We start from the raw sequence: 14408 nt of genomic DNA on the forward strand, positions 1-14408 counted from the left end.
GGCAGAAGCTCAGAAGCCTCAATAAACATTTATCAAGTGATTTACAGCATTTATACAGCAACTACTGAAATTTTGTCATTTATTTTCTCGAGTTTTCTCTTATTGTCCTCTCATCAGAGACTGAATTTGAGATTTTTTATGAAACAATGTAACTTTCCTCAAAGTCCACAATATGCAGATAGGAAGTTTCGGAAGTTTCCTCCTATCTCCTTCTTTCCGTGACAATACTTCTGCAGCGTTCAATGACCATTTAACCTTTCGTCCTTTCTTATTGTCTAATCATATTCCAAAAGGTATGATGATAATGCACAGACACTCTCCTAAATACGTCATGCCTTGCAGACAGTTCACTATTCCTTTATTAGTTTTAGAAAGATCCCCTATACTCTTGATGAGCCTCTAATTTTCAGTTTGACATGTTCAGAATGCTTATTAACATGTTCATTATCTTCATTGCTTTCTTCTTAAATCTTTCACAGGCTGTAGAATATGTTACAGTCGACATAGAAGAAGGCACCATCAGAGGTAGGATGTTCGAAACGTATACAGACAAACCCATGTACAGATTTGAAGGTATTCCGTATGCAGAACCACCAGTTGGAGATCTCCGATTCCAGGTAAGTAGCTGTCAATATCCACTCAATGCAGCTCGGAGAAACACAACTACTAAATGTAGAAATCACAATCTATACACATATTTTATGGGATGATTTACACATAAAACAGAAAATGGTTTCTAATTTTTTGATAATACTGCTGCGAAGACTTTCCACTATCATCACGGACACTACCTTTTGATGAGTTAATAATTATGTGACACAAAAACTGTTAATTACTTTGACTATACAGATATTAAACAAATGGTGAATTTATACAGGTTTATAATTTCCACAACGAAGTAATTACGACTGACAGCCTTCATATGTAACCACGCAGTAGAATAATTGTAGATTTATCCGATGTGAGAAAATTATATGTAACATGGCTTCACTGTCAAAGAAAAGAAAAGCTATTTTTATTTTTAGAATTTCATAAATCTAAGTGAGTTTTCAATGTTAAAGTTAACTATAAAATGAACCTTGAACATAATCTAATATACAACACTTAATTTGCTAGATGGTTTCGTTTGTTCACACAACCATCCTCAGACATGAAAGAACAAGCAGAATCAGATAACTGCTTTACGTAAAACAGACTTAAATAGTCTTTAGGAATACACGTATTTCAAGATAAAGTAACGTACAGACACTAATGACATACCAAGTGGGGTGAAGACATTGTGTTAACGTATGCGGTGAAGTTAGACCTCAATGGCTGCATATCTTGCTACTACATAAGAAAGAAAGCAGGTATCAGATGAAGGTGAACCACAATGAATTTTACGGCGTTACAAAAACAGGGAAATAATAAAAATGAAAGATGTATAATCCTCATATCAGGGCAACTTCAGTAAAGTGCTGGTTATACCAATGAAATAAAGAAAAGTGCGATTGTAAACCTGTAGCGATAAAAGAAACAGTTTTCTTACAGATAATGAATATGTGCTCCGTTTATTGCAACTTATAGCTTTTATGCTGGTTTATTTCATTATTTGTCATTATTTGTAATGAAACTGTATGTTCGGTTTGTCACCCTCCATCAGTCATTTACGATTTCGCATTAACTTTCCTTATACTTTCGATAAAAGTTTCTACTTAGTCGTTCTGTCTCTGCGATACCCCAGTACCGTTCCCGATCGAATCTGGAACTACTCTGCTACTTACAGCGCTGTGCGAGACCCTCATTTAGTACTCAAATGTAAAAGCGTCCGTCAGTCCTTTGTGATACCTAACAAACGCCTTTGCTTTACCTGTCAAGCGCAGTGTGGTCATCTGTAATAACTGCACGTTGATCCAGAAGTCCAGGCTTACGGCTAAGATTATCTATAAAAAACAATATATACTCCCTTGCCTTGTCCAAAAACGGGGGTAAGCGAACTACGGCATCTGATTCTAACGAAGGAGTGGTCAAACTGAACGGGATCCTATCTTCTCTCATAGCAGCTAGCTTACATTTCATCTCTGTCTTATCCATCTTCAACTGCGTTTCTTGATTTATCAAAGACTCGTTTGCCTCCCACTCGAAAACACCCTGTGTCTCGAACTCTGATATAGTGGGATCCTTATGCATCAAACCACCGCCACGATAACAACAACACAAAAAGGAAACAATACCACAACGACAACAGCAGAAAAAAACACAGAGACGAGAAAAATATCGGCAGCTGCAATATCAGCATATAAATTCTACATTTTTCACCTGATCATAAGCTACCTCAACTCAGTACATTCTTTTGTAAAATGGCCCTAGTGATGCCGCGTGTGACACACAACTAGTACTGACTCGGCACATGGTGCACAGTGGTCTAACCGGTTGTACTGCGTGCACCTCACTAATTGCGAATAGTACTCTATAGTAATTCACACAGTAACAATAAGACAGCCGATTTCTCCGCCTTCACACACTTCACCTTTAGGATCCTATGACAGTCTCGCTTCGTAATCGAATTCCTTGCACATGAGCCAGTAGAAGAAGAAAAAACAGTTTGTTCACTTGTAACCTTCCCACTAGATGTCTCTGTATGAAATTTAGCCCGACTTTACCTCCCACTCTAAGAAAAGTCTACATATACCAAAACTATGTACCCACAAACTGTTATCCAACTTAAACTCCTACGCTAATCTTTAACTGTACAGAACCTAATTTGAATTGAACTGTAGCACTTCTGAATACAGCTTGTCTTTGTATTAAATGAGCAACTGAAGTAAAATTATTACCTAGCCCTAATCAAAATTTCCATGTACCACGTTCTAGACAACACTGTTGCAGGATTCTCGAAAGCACAATAGCAAACCACAAGCTGGCAGCAGCTAAGCTAGATTTCTATTTTTAATGAAATTTCCAAACCATTTTCAAGCTGTTGCATACCATATGGTACAATGTGGTAACGCGTAATGATAAACCTTCCTGAAACAGTGGAATGAGGTGAGTAACTATTCGTATGAAATGGTATTCCAAGGCAACGATTTTAGGATGAAGTATGAATGCAAAATGACAGAGAAAAATTTCGCATCATCTTCACACATAACACTGGTCTGAGCAACACTATGCTTAAGAAAGAGAACAATGATTTGAAAATGGTAAAGTGTTAAGGGAGAATTCCTATAAAAATCAAACAGCTTAATCAGTTTATATTTTAATACATGATTCAGTGAAGTGGGATGATCTCTCTCTCAGCTCTGAGCCAGTTAACTAGCTGACAATAATTCCGACAAGCTGTGTAGTGCTGCAGTTTTACCTCAGACTTCTTCTCTTAAAAATAATACTAATAACAATACTCAAAATTTATATTCTTTTCGCCTTCCAATATATTCATCACATTCATCCTTGATGTCCTTTACAATAAATCTTTCTTCATCTAAAAGATACAGGCACAAGTCAACACAGCGCTACTGAATACGTCCATCACCTACCACATTTCAACCAAGAGTGTATTAGATTGCGCAGAGGCAAAGACTGGGGCACAACAAGACCAAAGATTGCTTAGCAGTAACGAACTTTCTCTCACTCTGACGTAGACATCAATAGCTTACAAAAATCAAAATGACATTTCCACCTTACTCGCCTTCCTACTGCCCGCCCTGATAGCCGTACATGTTGAAGCGTCCGCTTCTGGCGTGGGTGGACGCATCGGCCCCGGATCGAGTGCGCCCGGCGAATTCACGCTGAAGAATGGTGTGCCAGCCCACCTGCATGTGCTTTTTAGGCAATTTCTCACGTTCCCCTAGGTAAATATCGGGCTGGTACCCAAGTGTCGTCTCAATTACACGATTCGCAAACACTTAGAAAATTTTCGGCCAGTTTCACATAACATTACAAGCGGGCAGTTGTGATACAAGTCTTCGGTTCCATGGAGTACAGTAACGGGCTGGTCAAAGGAATGGCATCCAGCCAACCCTAAAACCAACCATGGAAGGTCCGTAAATAATCATGCTGAACCTGCACCGACACGGGACCACGGCACACGCGCTGGTGATGTGGATCCACCGGTGGACATCAGAATTCGGAGTTGGTTGACGTTAAACGGCCATTTCTTTTACCAGGTATAGAGCTCTTTTGAACGTTTATTTTATTACACAGCAAACGATAACACTAGTGACGACTCCCAGATGCGTCAGTGCCCCCCTCCCCCCCCCCCCTCCGCCCCACCTCCCCCAAGGAGTAAGCTGGTCAAGATAAGTGGGGAGTTGAAGCCGTCAATAACCGGCTTGTTGTTACCGGTAGCTTCCAGGGTCTATCGGCCGGTGGAGTCGATTGCGTTAGTAATTTAGCAAGGACGCCGACACCATCAGCGGTTCGAAACCTGCAATGCAGTCTAGAGTCCGTACACGGCAAGGGCAGGGTGCGCATTATCACACTGTGGGCCAAGTGTGGAGGATTCAGCTCCCAGCAAGTAGGCCTGCCCGCGCAAGCAATGGAAAGCAGTAGCAGAGTTTCCCCGCCCAAGCACAGCTGCGCGCGTAACACAGGTTGCCAGGGCAAGAGGCTGGCAGCGACGGTAATAGCCAGGCCGGTGGCCCACCAGTTGATGCCACTAAGTCAGTGGCATCAGACTTATAAGGAGAAGTCCTCACCGGTGGGATCCACTTCTTAAAACTGTATTTACGGTTATGTAGGTTAAGACCCAAGTTATCACACCCTACAGACATATATCCTGCTGAGCCCTCGTTTGCGAGTTGCTGAAAAATAAAAACGGAATTGTGCATTACGCACAATAGCATTGAAGAAGTAATATCATATAGAGCATTTGCTTGTTGTAATCCACAGGGTTAGGCGTCGACGTGCAGTGGGTTCGAATCTCGTCAGGTACTTTAAATTTTAATCGAAATTACTTTGATCATTGTTTTTATTAACTTTATTGGTTTAGATTTAATATTTTATTTTTATCCCTTTGTCGCATCATTTTAATCGTCATATCAACTTCTTCATTTACTCTCATTATTTTTCATATCATTCTTTTTCCGTTAGCAATCTTTGTTCATGTGAGTTTAATTAATTTTATGTGTTACTTTCGATTTAATTTGTTTCCTTTTATCACAATGTTCTTTTCGTCCATGTTGTTTTATTTATTATTTCTATTCCTCACTCTGCTTGCATTTTGTTCAACTTATAATCCCTTCTTTCGTTTCAATCTTCATCTGCATTATTTCGTGCAAAATGGAATGGAAATTCAGAATATCTTTTAAACGTTTGTACGACGATTAAGATCCAAAAAGGTGAAAATCTTGTAACGAAATATACATATATGAATATACTGCACGGTCAATATAAATAGATTACTTCCTCATTCGGTTTTTAGCTGCTAGATCAGCATTTTAAAATATTCAAATATTATAATATAAATACAATTAAATTCTCATTCACAAAAATTCCGAGCGGAAAAAGAATACTATTAAGAACAAATGAGCCGGCCAGAGTGGCCGAGCGGTTATAGGCGCTACAGTCTGGAACTGCACGACCGCTACGGTCGCAGGTTCGAAACCTGCCTCGGGCATGGATGTGTGTGATGTCCTTGGGTTAGTTAGGTTTAAGTAGTTCTAAGTTCTAGGGGACTGATGACCTTAGCAGTTAAGTCCCATAGTGCTCAGAGCCATTTTTTTAAGAACAAATGAAAACAAATGAAAAACTTCATACAAAGATTAAAATGATGTGACAAAGGGACAGAAATAAAAAACTGGATTTAAATCAACTAAATCAATGAAAATAACGACTACAGTCATTTCGGCAAAGATTTAAAAATAAAAAAATGTTAAAAACCTGGCGGGATTCGAATTCTCATCCTTTTGCACATGAAAACCTTACCCTATGTATCACACCATACAACAGGCCTATAATTTATTTTCTTTTTTAATTCTATTGCGTCTCACGCAAAATTCCGAAGTCGTCGATTATTCGCAAACGAGGACCCAGCAGTGTGAATGATTGCAGGGCATGATACCTGGGATCTTAACCTACATCACCATACAGATGCATTCAAAAATTCGATTCGACTGCTGGGATCCTTTCTTCATTAGGCCAGATGTTAGGTCCGTGGTTACCAGGGACCAAGTCCACTGGTAGCGTCTTGCTGGCCATGTCAAGTCAAACACCAGTCTGGATTTCTCCTCGAAGTTGATGGCTATCAGACTGCATTCTTCGTGCTAGAAATGAGCAGTATTCAGACAGGTTTGACTCGATCCTTTTTTTTTTTTTTTTTTTTTTTTTTTTTTTTTTTTTTTTTTTTTTTTTTGCCAAGGCATGGGTTGCTATCACATAAGTCACAACAGACCCTCGGATCGGATCTGAAGCTATCAGGTCATCAACTTCACTGCGACTCTGCGTTTCTGCTGCATGGATGATACTGGAACTCTGGTCCCTCTGCTGACCAGGCTATGTGATAACTGCCTGACGCCGTTGTGATAGTACTTGTTATATCAGCAGGTCGTTCCTGATGTAAGTTCACCTGGATAGCCATTGCCTGACCAGCTTGAATGAGATTCTTCATCAACAGTGGTGATGACTTGATTTTATTTATCCATACCCAATAAAAATGCCGCGCCACAACAGTAATCACATATTTGAATTCGAGTTCCTACAGGCTATTTAAAATCGTTATACACTAAGGTAACAAACCATGGGATGCGGTATCACGTACACAAGGTATAAAAGGGCAGTGCACTGGCGGAGTTATCATTTGTACTAATGTAGTTATGTAAAAAGATTTTCTGGCTTGATTATGGCCGCGCGACGGAAATTAACAGACTTTGAAGGTGGAATGCTAGATGGAGCTAGATTCATGGGACACTCCATTGTATAAATCGTTAGGAAATTCATAACTCCGAGATCCACTGTGCCAACAGCGTGCCGAGAATACCAAATTTCAGGCACTACCTCTCATCACCGACAACTCAGCGGCCAACGGGCCTTCACGTAATGACCGAGAGCAGCGGCATTTGAGTAGCATTGTTAGTGCCATTGGAGAAACAACACTGCGTAAATAACCTCAGAAATGGGCTATGGCAGCAAACGACCGACATGAGTGTATATGTTAACAGCACATCACCTCAGGCGCCTCTCCTGGGCTAGTGACCGTATGTACTGAATCCTACGCGAGTGGAAAAGTATGACCTGGTCAGACGAATCCCAATTTCAGTTAGTAAGATCTGATGATAGGGCTCTAGAATGGACCCAAATTGTCAACAAGGCACTGTGCAAGCTGGTGTTGGCTCGATAATGACGTTGGCTGTGTTTATATGGAATGGACAGGGTCCTCTGGTCTAACTGAACCGAATATTGACTGGTAATGGTTATGTGCTGCTGTTTGGAGACGATTTTCAGCCATTCATGGACCTCATATTTCCACACAACAATGGAATTCTTGTGGATGAGAGTACGCCATGTCACCAGGATACAATAACTCGCGAATAGTTTGAAGTACATTCCGCCCATTCCGAAGGATGTTTTCGCCAACCAGGTGGCCCGACATGAATACCGTCGAAGATTTATGGGACAGAAACGAGAGGTCAGTTCGTGCACAAAATCCTGCAAACAACACTTTCGCAATGATAATAAGAGGGCTTTAGAGAAGCGGGGCTCACTATTTCTGCAGAGGATTTCCAGTGACTTGTTGAGTCCATGCCAGGTCGACTTCCTGCACTACGCCGGGTAAAAGGCAGTCCGACACGACATTAGGAGGAATCCCATGATTTTTGTCACCTCAGTGCACACTTCACCACAATTTCGTAAAGTCTACAAACGTAAAACTACACCATCTTGTTTTATTATTCACAAAGATCCTAGCTCGCCTAAAAGAATCAAACATCCTTCAGTTATTGGTGTTTCTAAACACGCCTTTATACGTCTCGGTTTGGAGAAACTGGGATGAACACTGAGTAACATTAATTATTCTTTTATCTAAGAGCGTACAGTATGAGGCCATTCGACTGAACCAATGATTTTCCCAGCTGCGTGCACGCACGCAGCACACAGCTACTTGGGCCAGCCGTGTAGCGACTCAATATCGGTGCATCGATCGCATGGTGGTAGCGGCTTTACACGCTAGTGAAATAACCAACAGGCACAACACCCGAGAACCGCTCGATTATGTGATATAGATGTTGCTGGAGAGCGAAAATCAGTTCAGTACATGCGAATGGAGAAGAAATATGGTTATGGTAACGGGGAAATAGTTATTTCTGTTTTTGAATTACATCATTTAGAAAAGCTATACGTCTCAGGATAAGGAGATGAAGTTTGAAGTTTTTCTCTAGAAGGCGAATACCGTATCATAAGCGAGTAGCCTTCTACAAGCGGAAGATTCGAAGTATTGTGGGTGACGCCACGGTATTTTAAGCTAAGGACTCTAACGCTAAGTGGTACATTAGGACGAACTGTATCGAAGAAAATGTCCATCTGTTCTTTGGCAAAGAAGAGACTTCTCCAGCAATACTACACCTCTGTTGGCGTGTATATTTTTGGGAGAGCTATTCCATGCCACACTAGCTTGCACATTGAGTCGCGCCATCTGAACTGTTCGCGTTGATATGAGCAGGTAGTTGCAGACTGGCAATAATGATTCATGAACTACTGTTTGTAATGAATCACAAATTCTACAAATATCCACTTGTACCGATATCTATATTCCTGTGCGCTAAAAATCTAAAAATGATTAGTTTTTGTGTCATTACTTTATTTAGTTCTTCCTGATTAAATTTATGCCTTATTCATCGAGAAACAAGTTCTAGAAATCTGTTTTATTTGTTTTTTGCGTTAAGAGTCCGCAACTAAATGTTATCTCAGTTTTTACATGCTCTAAGATTTATGCAATTTCGAATAGAAATTTCTTAAGGGACGGTAGCTGATAGCGTGCAGTAATCTCAGTGAAGAAGTTTTCTTGTATGCAGTGCCATGTTACAATTCAGGTTTCTAAGTAAGATGTATATTCAGTTAAATGTGATTATTTTGTTGAAGTTGAAATTGTTTTCGGTAGTGATACTTGATAGTCTATTGATAATGAGTATTTTAGCTAATAGAAAAAGTCGATTTCAAGGAACTCTTTTCACAAAGTTACAGGGATCATGCGTATCTCGAATTTGTGATCGTACGGGGTGTGGGATTTTTTTTTTTTTTTTTTTTTTTTTTTTGTAGCGGTGAAACATTCGAGACACAATCCGATTAATTCCTCACCAAGAAAGCTGAAACACTCTTCTGGGCTCACAAATACAGATATATGTGCCGACTGTGGTTATGTTATGGCGAAATTTTCAATTCTCTTTGAGTACATCTTTGTAGTAGTGTTTGTAGAGGTTACGGTAACATTAAGGCAGCAAAAATTATCCGAATTGCCAATGATGTTGTCATTATTTATACTAACTGCAACAGTGAGACTACATTCTGGACCTCTAAGGCCTGCAGTGGTACCGTATTTCAGACCAGCTTCAGGTAGAAGTGTCCGCTGAATACAGTTTGTATGTTGTACACAGCACCACAGAAATTTTGTACTGTTGTGGTCTTACAACCGCCACCCACCAGAATGCGTAGATGCACAGAATTATTTGGATGAGCTGTGCAGTCCGCGGTAATTTCGGCTTTTAAAGCTGTTTCCACCGAAGTTAAGGAAAGGAAGGAAAGTTGCGCAAATATAGAGTTGTTTCTGCAGAGGGCTGCCAAAAGGGAAGCCACAACTCAAAAAGTTATATCTCTGCAGTACCGATTGTGAATAGTGACAAATTTACTTACTTCCGAGTACACACAAGATATTTCCGTAGCTGTGTGAAGAAGAAGTGGAAGAATGAGCGAAAGATGAAAGTACTGTGAAACTTTTCAATAAATTCGATAAGAAACTTAGTGTCTGTTAGACACATTTCTTATGACATGATGATTCTAACGCCTACATAAATAGGGAATGGACACTCGCTTACGAAAACTATGACAGATTATGAAGAATACAAATTTCTCGTGCGGAAAATGTACAAAGTGTAGGCTACCAGATAGAGTTATAGACACTGCAATATTATAGTATGATCACAGAAGTAATGTGAAAAATTTACTGGAAATGCCATAGATCAGAATATTACATCGATATTTGGTGCAACAGGTCACTAATCACGACGCAAGTCAGGAACACTGAAGCCACTGGTACTTCTAAGTTTCACAAAACTGTACTACCTGCTTCTGTTTCGAATGCAATAAAGCCAGTAAATCGAGACTTACGCTATACAGAACTACCCAGGAAATATCTGAAGGCAACAATCACAACTGAAATGAACAATTCACTAATCTCATCTGGTTTGAGATTCCTATAATTGTGTTTCTTGCCTTCAAAACAGTGATGGGGGATACATTAAATGTAGTCGCAAATGCGAATATGGACAACCATCAGCTGTAGAATGGAATAACAACGAGAATGTATGCCGGACCGGAATTCGAACCTGGATTTCCCTCATATCGCCAGCGGTCCCATTACCATATGGCTATCCGTGCACGAGTCTGTGCAAGACCCAAAGTTCTATATATCGTCAACCATGCGTCTGTAACTTGTCCTCGTACATCCATTACGTATACTCCCGTAGAGGTCAGACATTTTACTTGAAAGTCGTTTCCCGGTGTCATTTGATAAATACGATATTGCAGTACCTGTGTTATTCTGAATACGATGTAAAGTTCCTTTGGACATTCATGCTCGCATTAAGTGGGAAGTCCGGGTTCGAGTCTCGAGCCGGCACAAATTTTCACTGTCGTCATTCCATTCTACAGCTGATGGCTGGCCATATCGCAACTGCGAATACGTTTAACATATTTCATAACTGCTGTAGTCACAGCATGTCCAAAGGAACTTTGCATCGAACTCAGATTAACACAGGCCCTGTAGTATCGTATTTATGGAGGACGTCATTGATGCTGTAATTTCATTTAAGGATGATCGTCTAGGTAAACTGCAAATGCTAAAAATCTTACACTTTTAATCTGATATCAGTGCAGTCGGAGGTCCTCAGACACCACCCATTCACCGCATACAGATGGCCAAGTGTAGCATGGGCACGTGGAGACTGGATTAAACAGCAGAGACACAAGGATACCAAGAATAAGAAAGTCAGAGACTGGATTAAATACCAGAGACACAAGGATACCAAGAAAGTCTCAGGCGGAAGTGGAGGATACAGAAAATGAGTGTGCCTATGATGAATTCATTTTTTCAAAGAAATGTCTGAGTTACACGCTATTTATTATAATAAATTACTTTCTTGCGATATTCCGTTTTCGACCTCTGTCATGTGATTTGTACATGCTTCTTACAAACTAATGAAGACATGATATTCATATTCTACATCGATACTCTTTGAGCAACTGTGAAGTGCATGGCAGAGGGTATAATCAAGTCTACCAGTTTTATGGCTGTTTCCCGTTTCATTCGCGTATGGGCCATGGGAGGATTACATGTTCCTACGAATTTTACGCCTAGCTATTCGTATGAGTTCACCGATTCCAACTGTGACTCACTGATATTATAGCAACAGGACATTACAGTTTTCGTTTTACGAAGTGCACAATTTTATATTTCTGAAACTTCAAGCAGATTGCAATATTTGCACCACTTTGAAATCTTGTCAATACCTAACTGAATATATGTGCAACTTCTTTCAGATTGTGCTTTATTATAGATAATTGTGTCATCTGCGAAGAGTCTGAGGTCACTATTCATAGTGTCCGGAAGGCCACTAATACACAATACGAACAGCAAGGGAACCAACACACATCCGTGGGGCACCACTCGAAGTTACTGCTACCTCTGGCGAAGACTCTTCTACGTCCTCCCTACAAAAAGCACCTTAGTTCACTCACAAATTTCGCTTGATACCCCATACGATCTTAATTTTGATAATTAGCGTAGGTGTGGTTCTGAAACAAATGCTTTTCGTAAATCGAGAAATACTGCACCTTCCTGACTGTCTTGACCCATTGCTTCCAGTACGTCATGCGAGAAAAGTGCGAGTTGGGTTTCACATGATTGATGTTTTCGAAATCCGGTGTGGTTGGCCTACAAGAGGTAATTCTTTTCGAGATATCTCATTATGTCTGAGCTCAGATTATGACCTGAGATTCCACAATTAATGGATGCCAGGAATTTTGGACGGTAGTTTTGTGGATCACTTGTGCTGTCGTTATTGTATATGGGTGTGAACTGTGCTTTCTTCCAATTACAGGGCACGCATTTTTGTTCAAGAGATCTGCGACAGATTATAGTTAACAGAGGGGCTAATTCGGCTACAAATTTGGTATATAATCTGACAGGGATTCCGTTGGGATATGGGACTTTGGCCAGTTTTAATTATTTCAGCTGTTTCTCTACGCGCCGGCCGGAGTGACAGTGCGATTCTAGGCGCTACAGTCTGGAACCGAGCGAGCGCTACAGTCGCAGGTTCGAATCCTGCCTCGGGCATGGATGTGTGTGATGTCCTTAGGTTTGTTAGGTTTAAGTAGTTCTAAGTTGTAGGGGACTGATGACCTCAGAAGTTAAGTCCCATAGTGCTCAGAGCCATTTGATCCATTTTTTTTCTCTACGCTTGCTGGCATTAATATCTAGGTCACTCACCTTTTAAATTATGTGTTATCCTTTGTAAAGGCACATTTGAAAATAAACGTTCTGCTTTTGCCTTGTGACTCTCAATCTCACCTCCTGTCTCATACTTGAGTGACTGGACACCAACTCTGATGCCACTGACAGCTTTTACATACGACCAGAATTTCTTCCGACAGTATTCTGCTTGTTAGTCACAGAAGGGTTGACGCATTGTTCTCTTGACAGCCAAGCACATTTCATAAAGCATCTCTTTATCTATAGCCTCATGTTTTGTTATATACCTATTCTGAAGTGGTCTCTGTTCTTTAGAATATTCCATGGAGTGTCCTTCCTATCATGAACTGTTCTACTGATTACATATCTATCCAGAGCATTGTCAGCTATTCTTTTAAACTCGAGCCATAGTTACTCTACATGGTACTGTGCTGAGCTAAGAGCTTTCTCAGTAAGATATGACACTACTCCTTCTTTGTATAAATCTTTCTATTTGTTTTAGTTGCCCTTTGTACTTTGGTATTCGTCGTTGCTGTACGTGCTTAATGGTTACTGAAAGCTGTTTCGATGTTTACATCATGAAGAAGGTCAGATCTATTTCTTTCCATTAGATCTAATATATTTCCGGCATGATTGGGGTTCCGAACTGTCTGTTCTAGGTAGTTTTCAGAGAAGTCAATCAGTAATGTTTCACAGTTTGTTGTATCACGTCTACCGCTAAGAAAACTGTAATTTTCCCAGTTGACACTTGGGCGGTTAATGACTCCGCGAATGATTTCGTGGTGATTAGGGAACTTATGTACTGGAAAACTGAAGTTCTCTATGAAATTTCCGGTTATGTCAGGAGACGGGTCTGGTGGTCTATATAGGAGGTACCAGTAACAATTTAATGTCTATCCTTTATACTGAGTCTTGCCCAAACATCTCTCATGTAGCTTCAGTTTATATCTCAGTAGATTTTGTAGAATGCTTAAAAGAAAATATTGAACAAAAACTACAGTGAAACATTCCTTTTTAGATGGATTACATTTACTACTTATTCCCCAAAGCAACACCAGAAAATGAAATAAACGCAATTAAACCAATGTTTCTCGTGCAAATAAAGTAATTCTAGTTCAGTAAACATAAAGGAACTGTCAGAAAAAGGCTTATAAGTTTCACAGTTACGACTTCAGTAGTTCTTTACGAAAAAGTAAATGAAGTTGACCAATTTAACATGTGCGAGGTAGGGAGTACCGGCTCCCTGAGTGGCATTTCACATGAAATGGCATTCGAAGAAATATAATTAGCTATAGCACGCATAAATATTTAAGTATTCATGACAGCGTTCATAGCTAATTATTGGAATGACATTTCTCGAATGGTGCTGTCGGGAAATATCAATTTCCAGTATCACCTGCACTGGTGATTGAAGAGAGCGTCTGACTTTGTTTTTCAGACAAACGTCTGTGCAATGCAGTACATCCTCAAGATATAGCATTTAAAAATTATTTGCTCCAAATATTTACTAATTTTGATCTATTTTACGGGGGTTATCTACACTCCTGGAAATGGAAAAAAGAACACATTGACACCGGTGTGTCAGACCCACCATACTTGCTCCGGACACTGCGAGAGGGCTGTACAAGCAATGATCACACGCACGGCACAGCGGACACACCAGGAACCGCGGTGTTGGCCGTCGAATGGCTCTAGCTGCGCAGCATTTGTGCACCGCCGCCGTCAGAGTCAGCCAGTTTGCCGTGGCATACGGAGC

General features: G+C 40.3%; 1 protein-coding gene across 1 annotated transcript in view; it reads left to right on the forward strand.

Moving 5' to 3' along the window:
- The window catches only part of LOC124594360 (esterase FE4-like), a 31957-nt gene that overhangs the window by 3926 nt on the left and 13623 nt on the right, over positions 1-14408 (forward strand). Inside the window, exon 2 of the mRNA XM_047132728.1 lies at positions 480-617. Within this exon, the coding sequence (XP_046988684.1) occupies positions 480-617 (138 nt within the window). The remainder of the gene's footprint in view (positions 1-479; positions 618-14408) is intronic.

The sequence above is a fragment of the Schistocerca americana genome, chromosome 2 (genome assembly GCF_021461395.2).
Source record: "Schistocerca americana isolate TAMUIC-IGC-003095 chromosome 2, iqSchAmer2.1, whole genome shotgun sequence".
In the NCBI taxonomy this organism is placed as follows: Eukaryota; Metazoa; Arthropoda; class Insecta; order Orthoptera; family Acrididae; genus Schistocerca; species Schistocerca americana.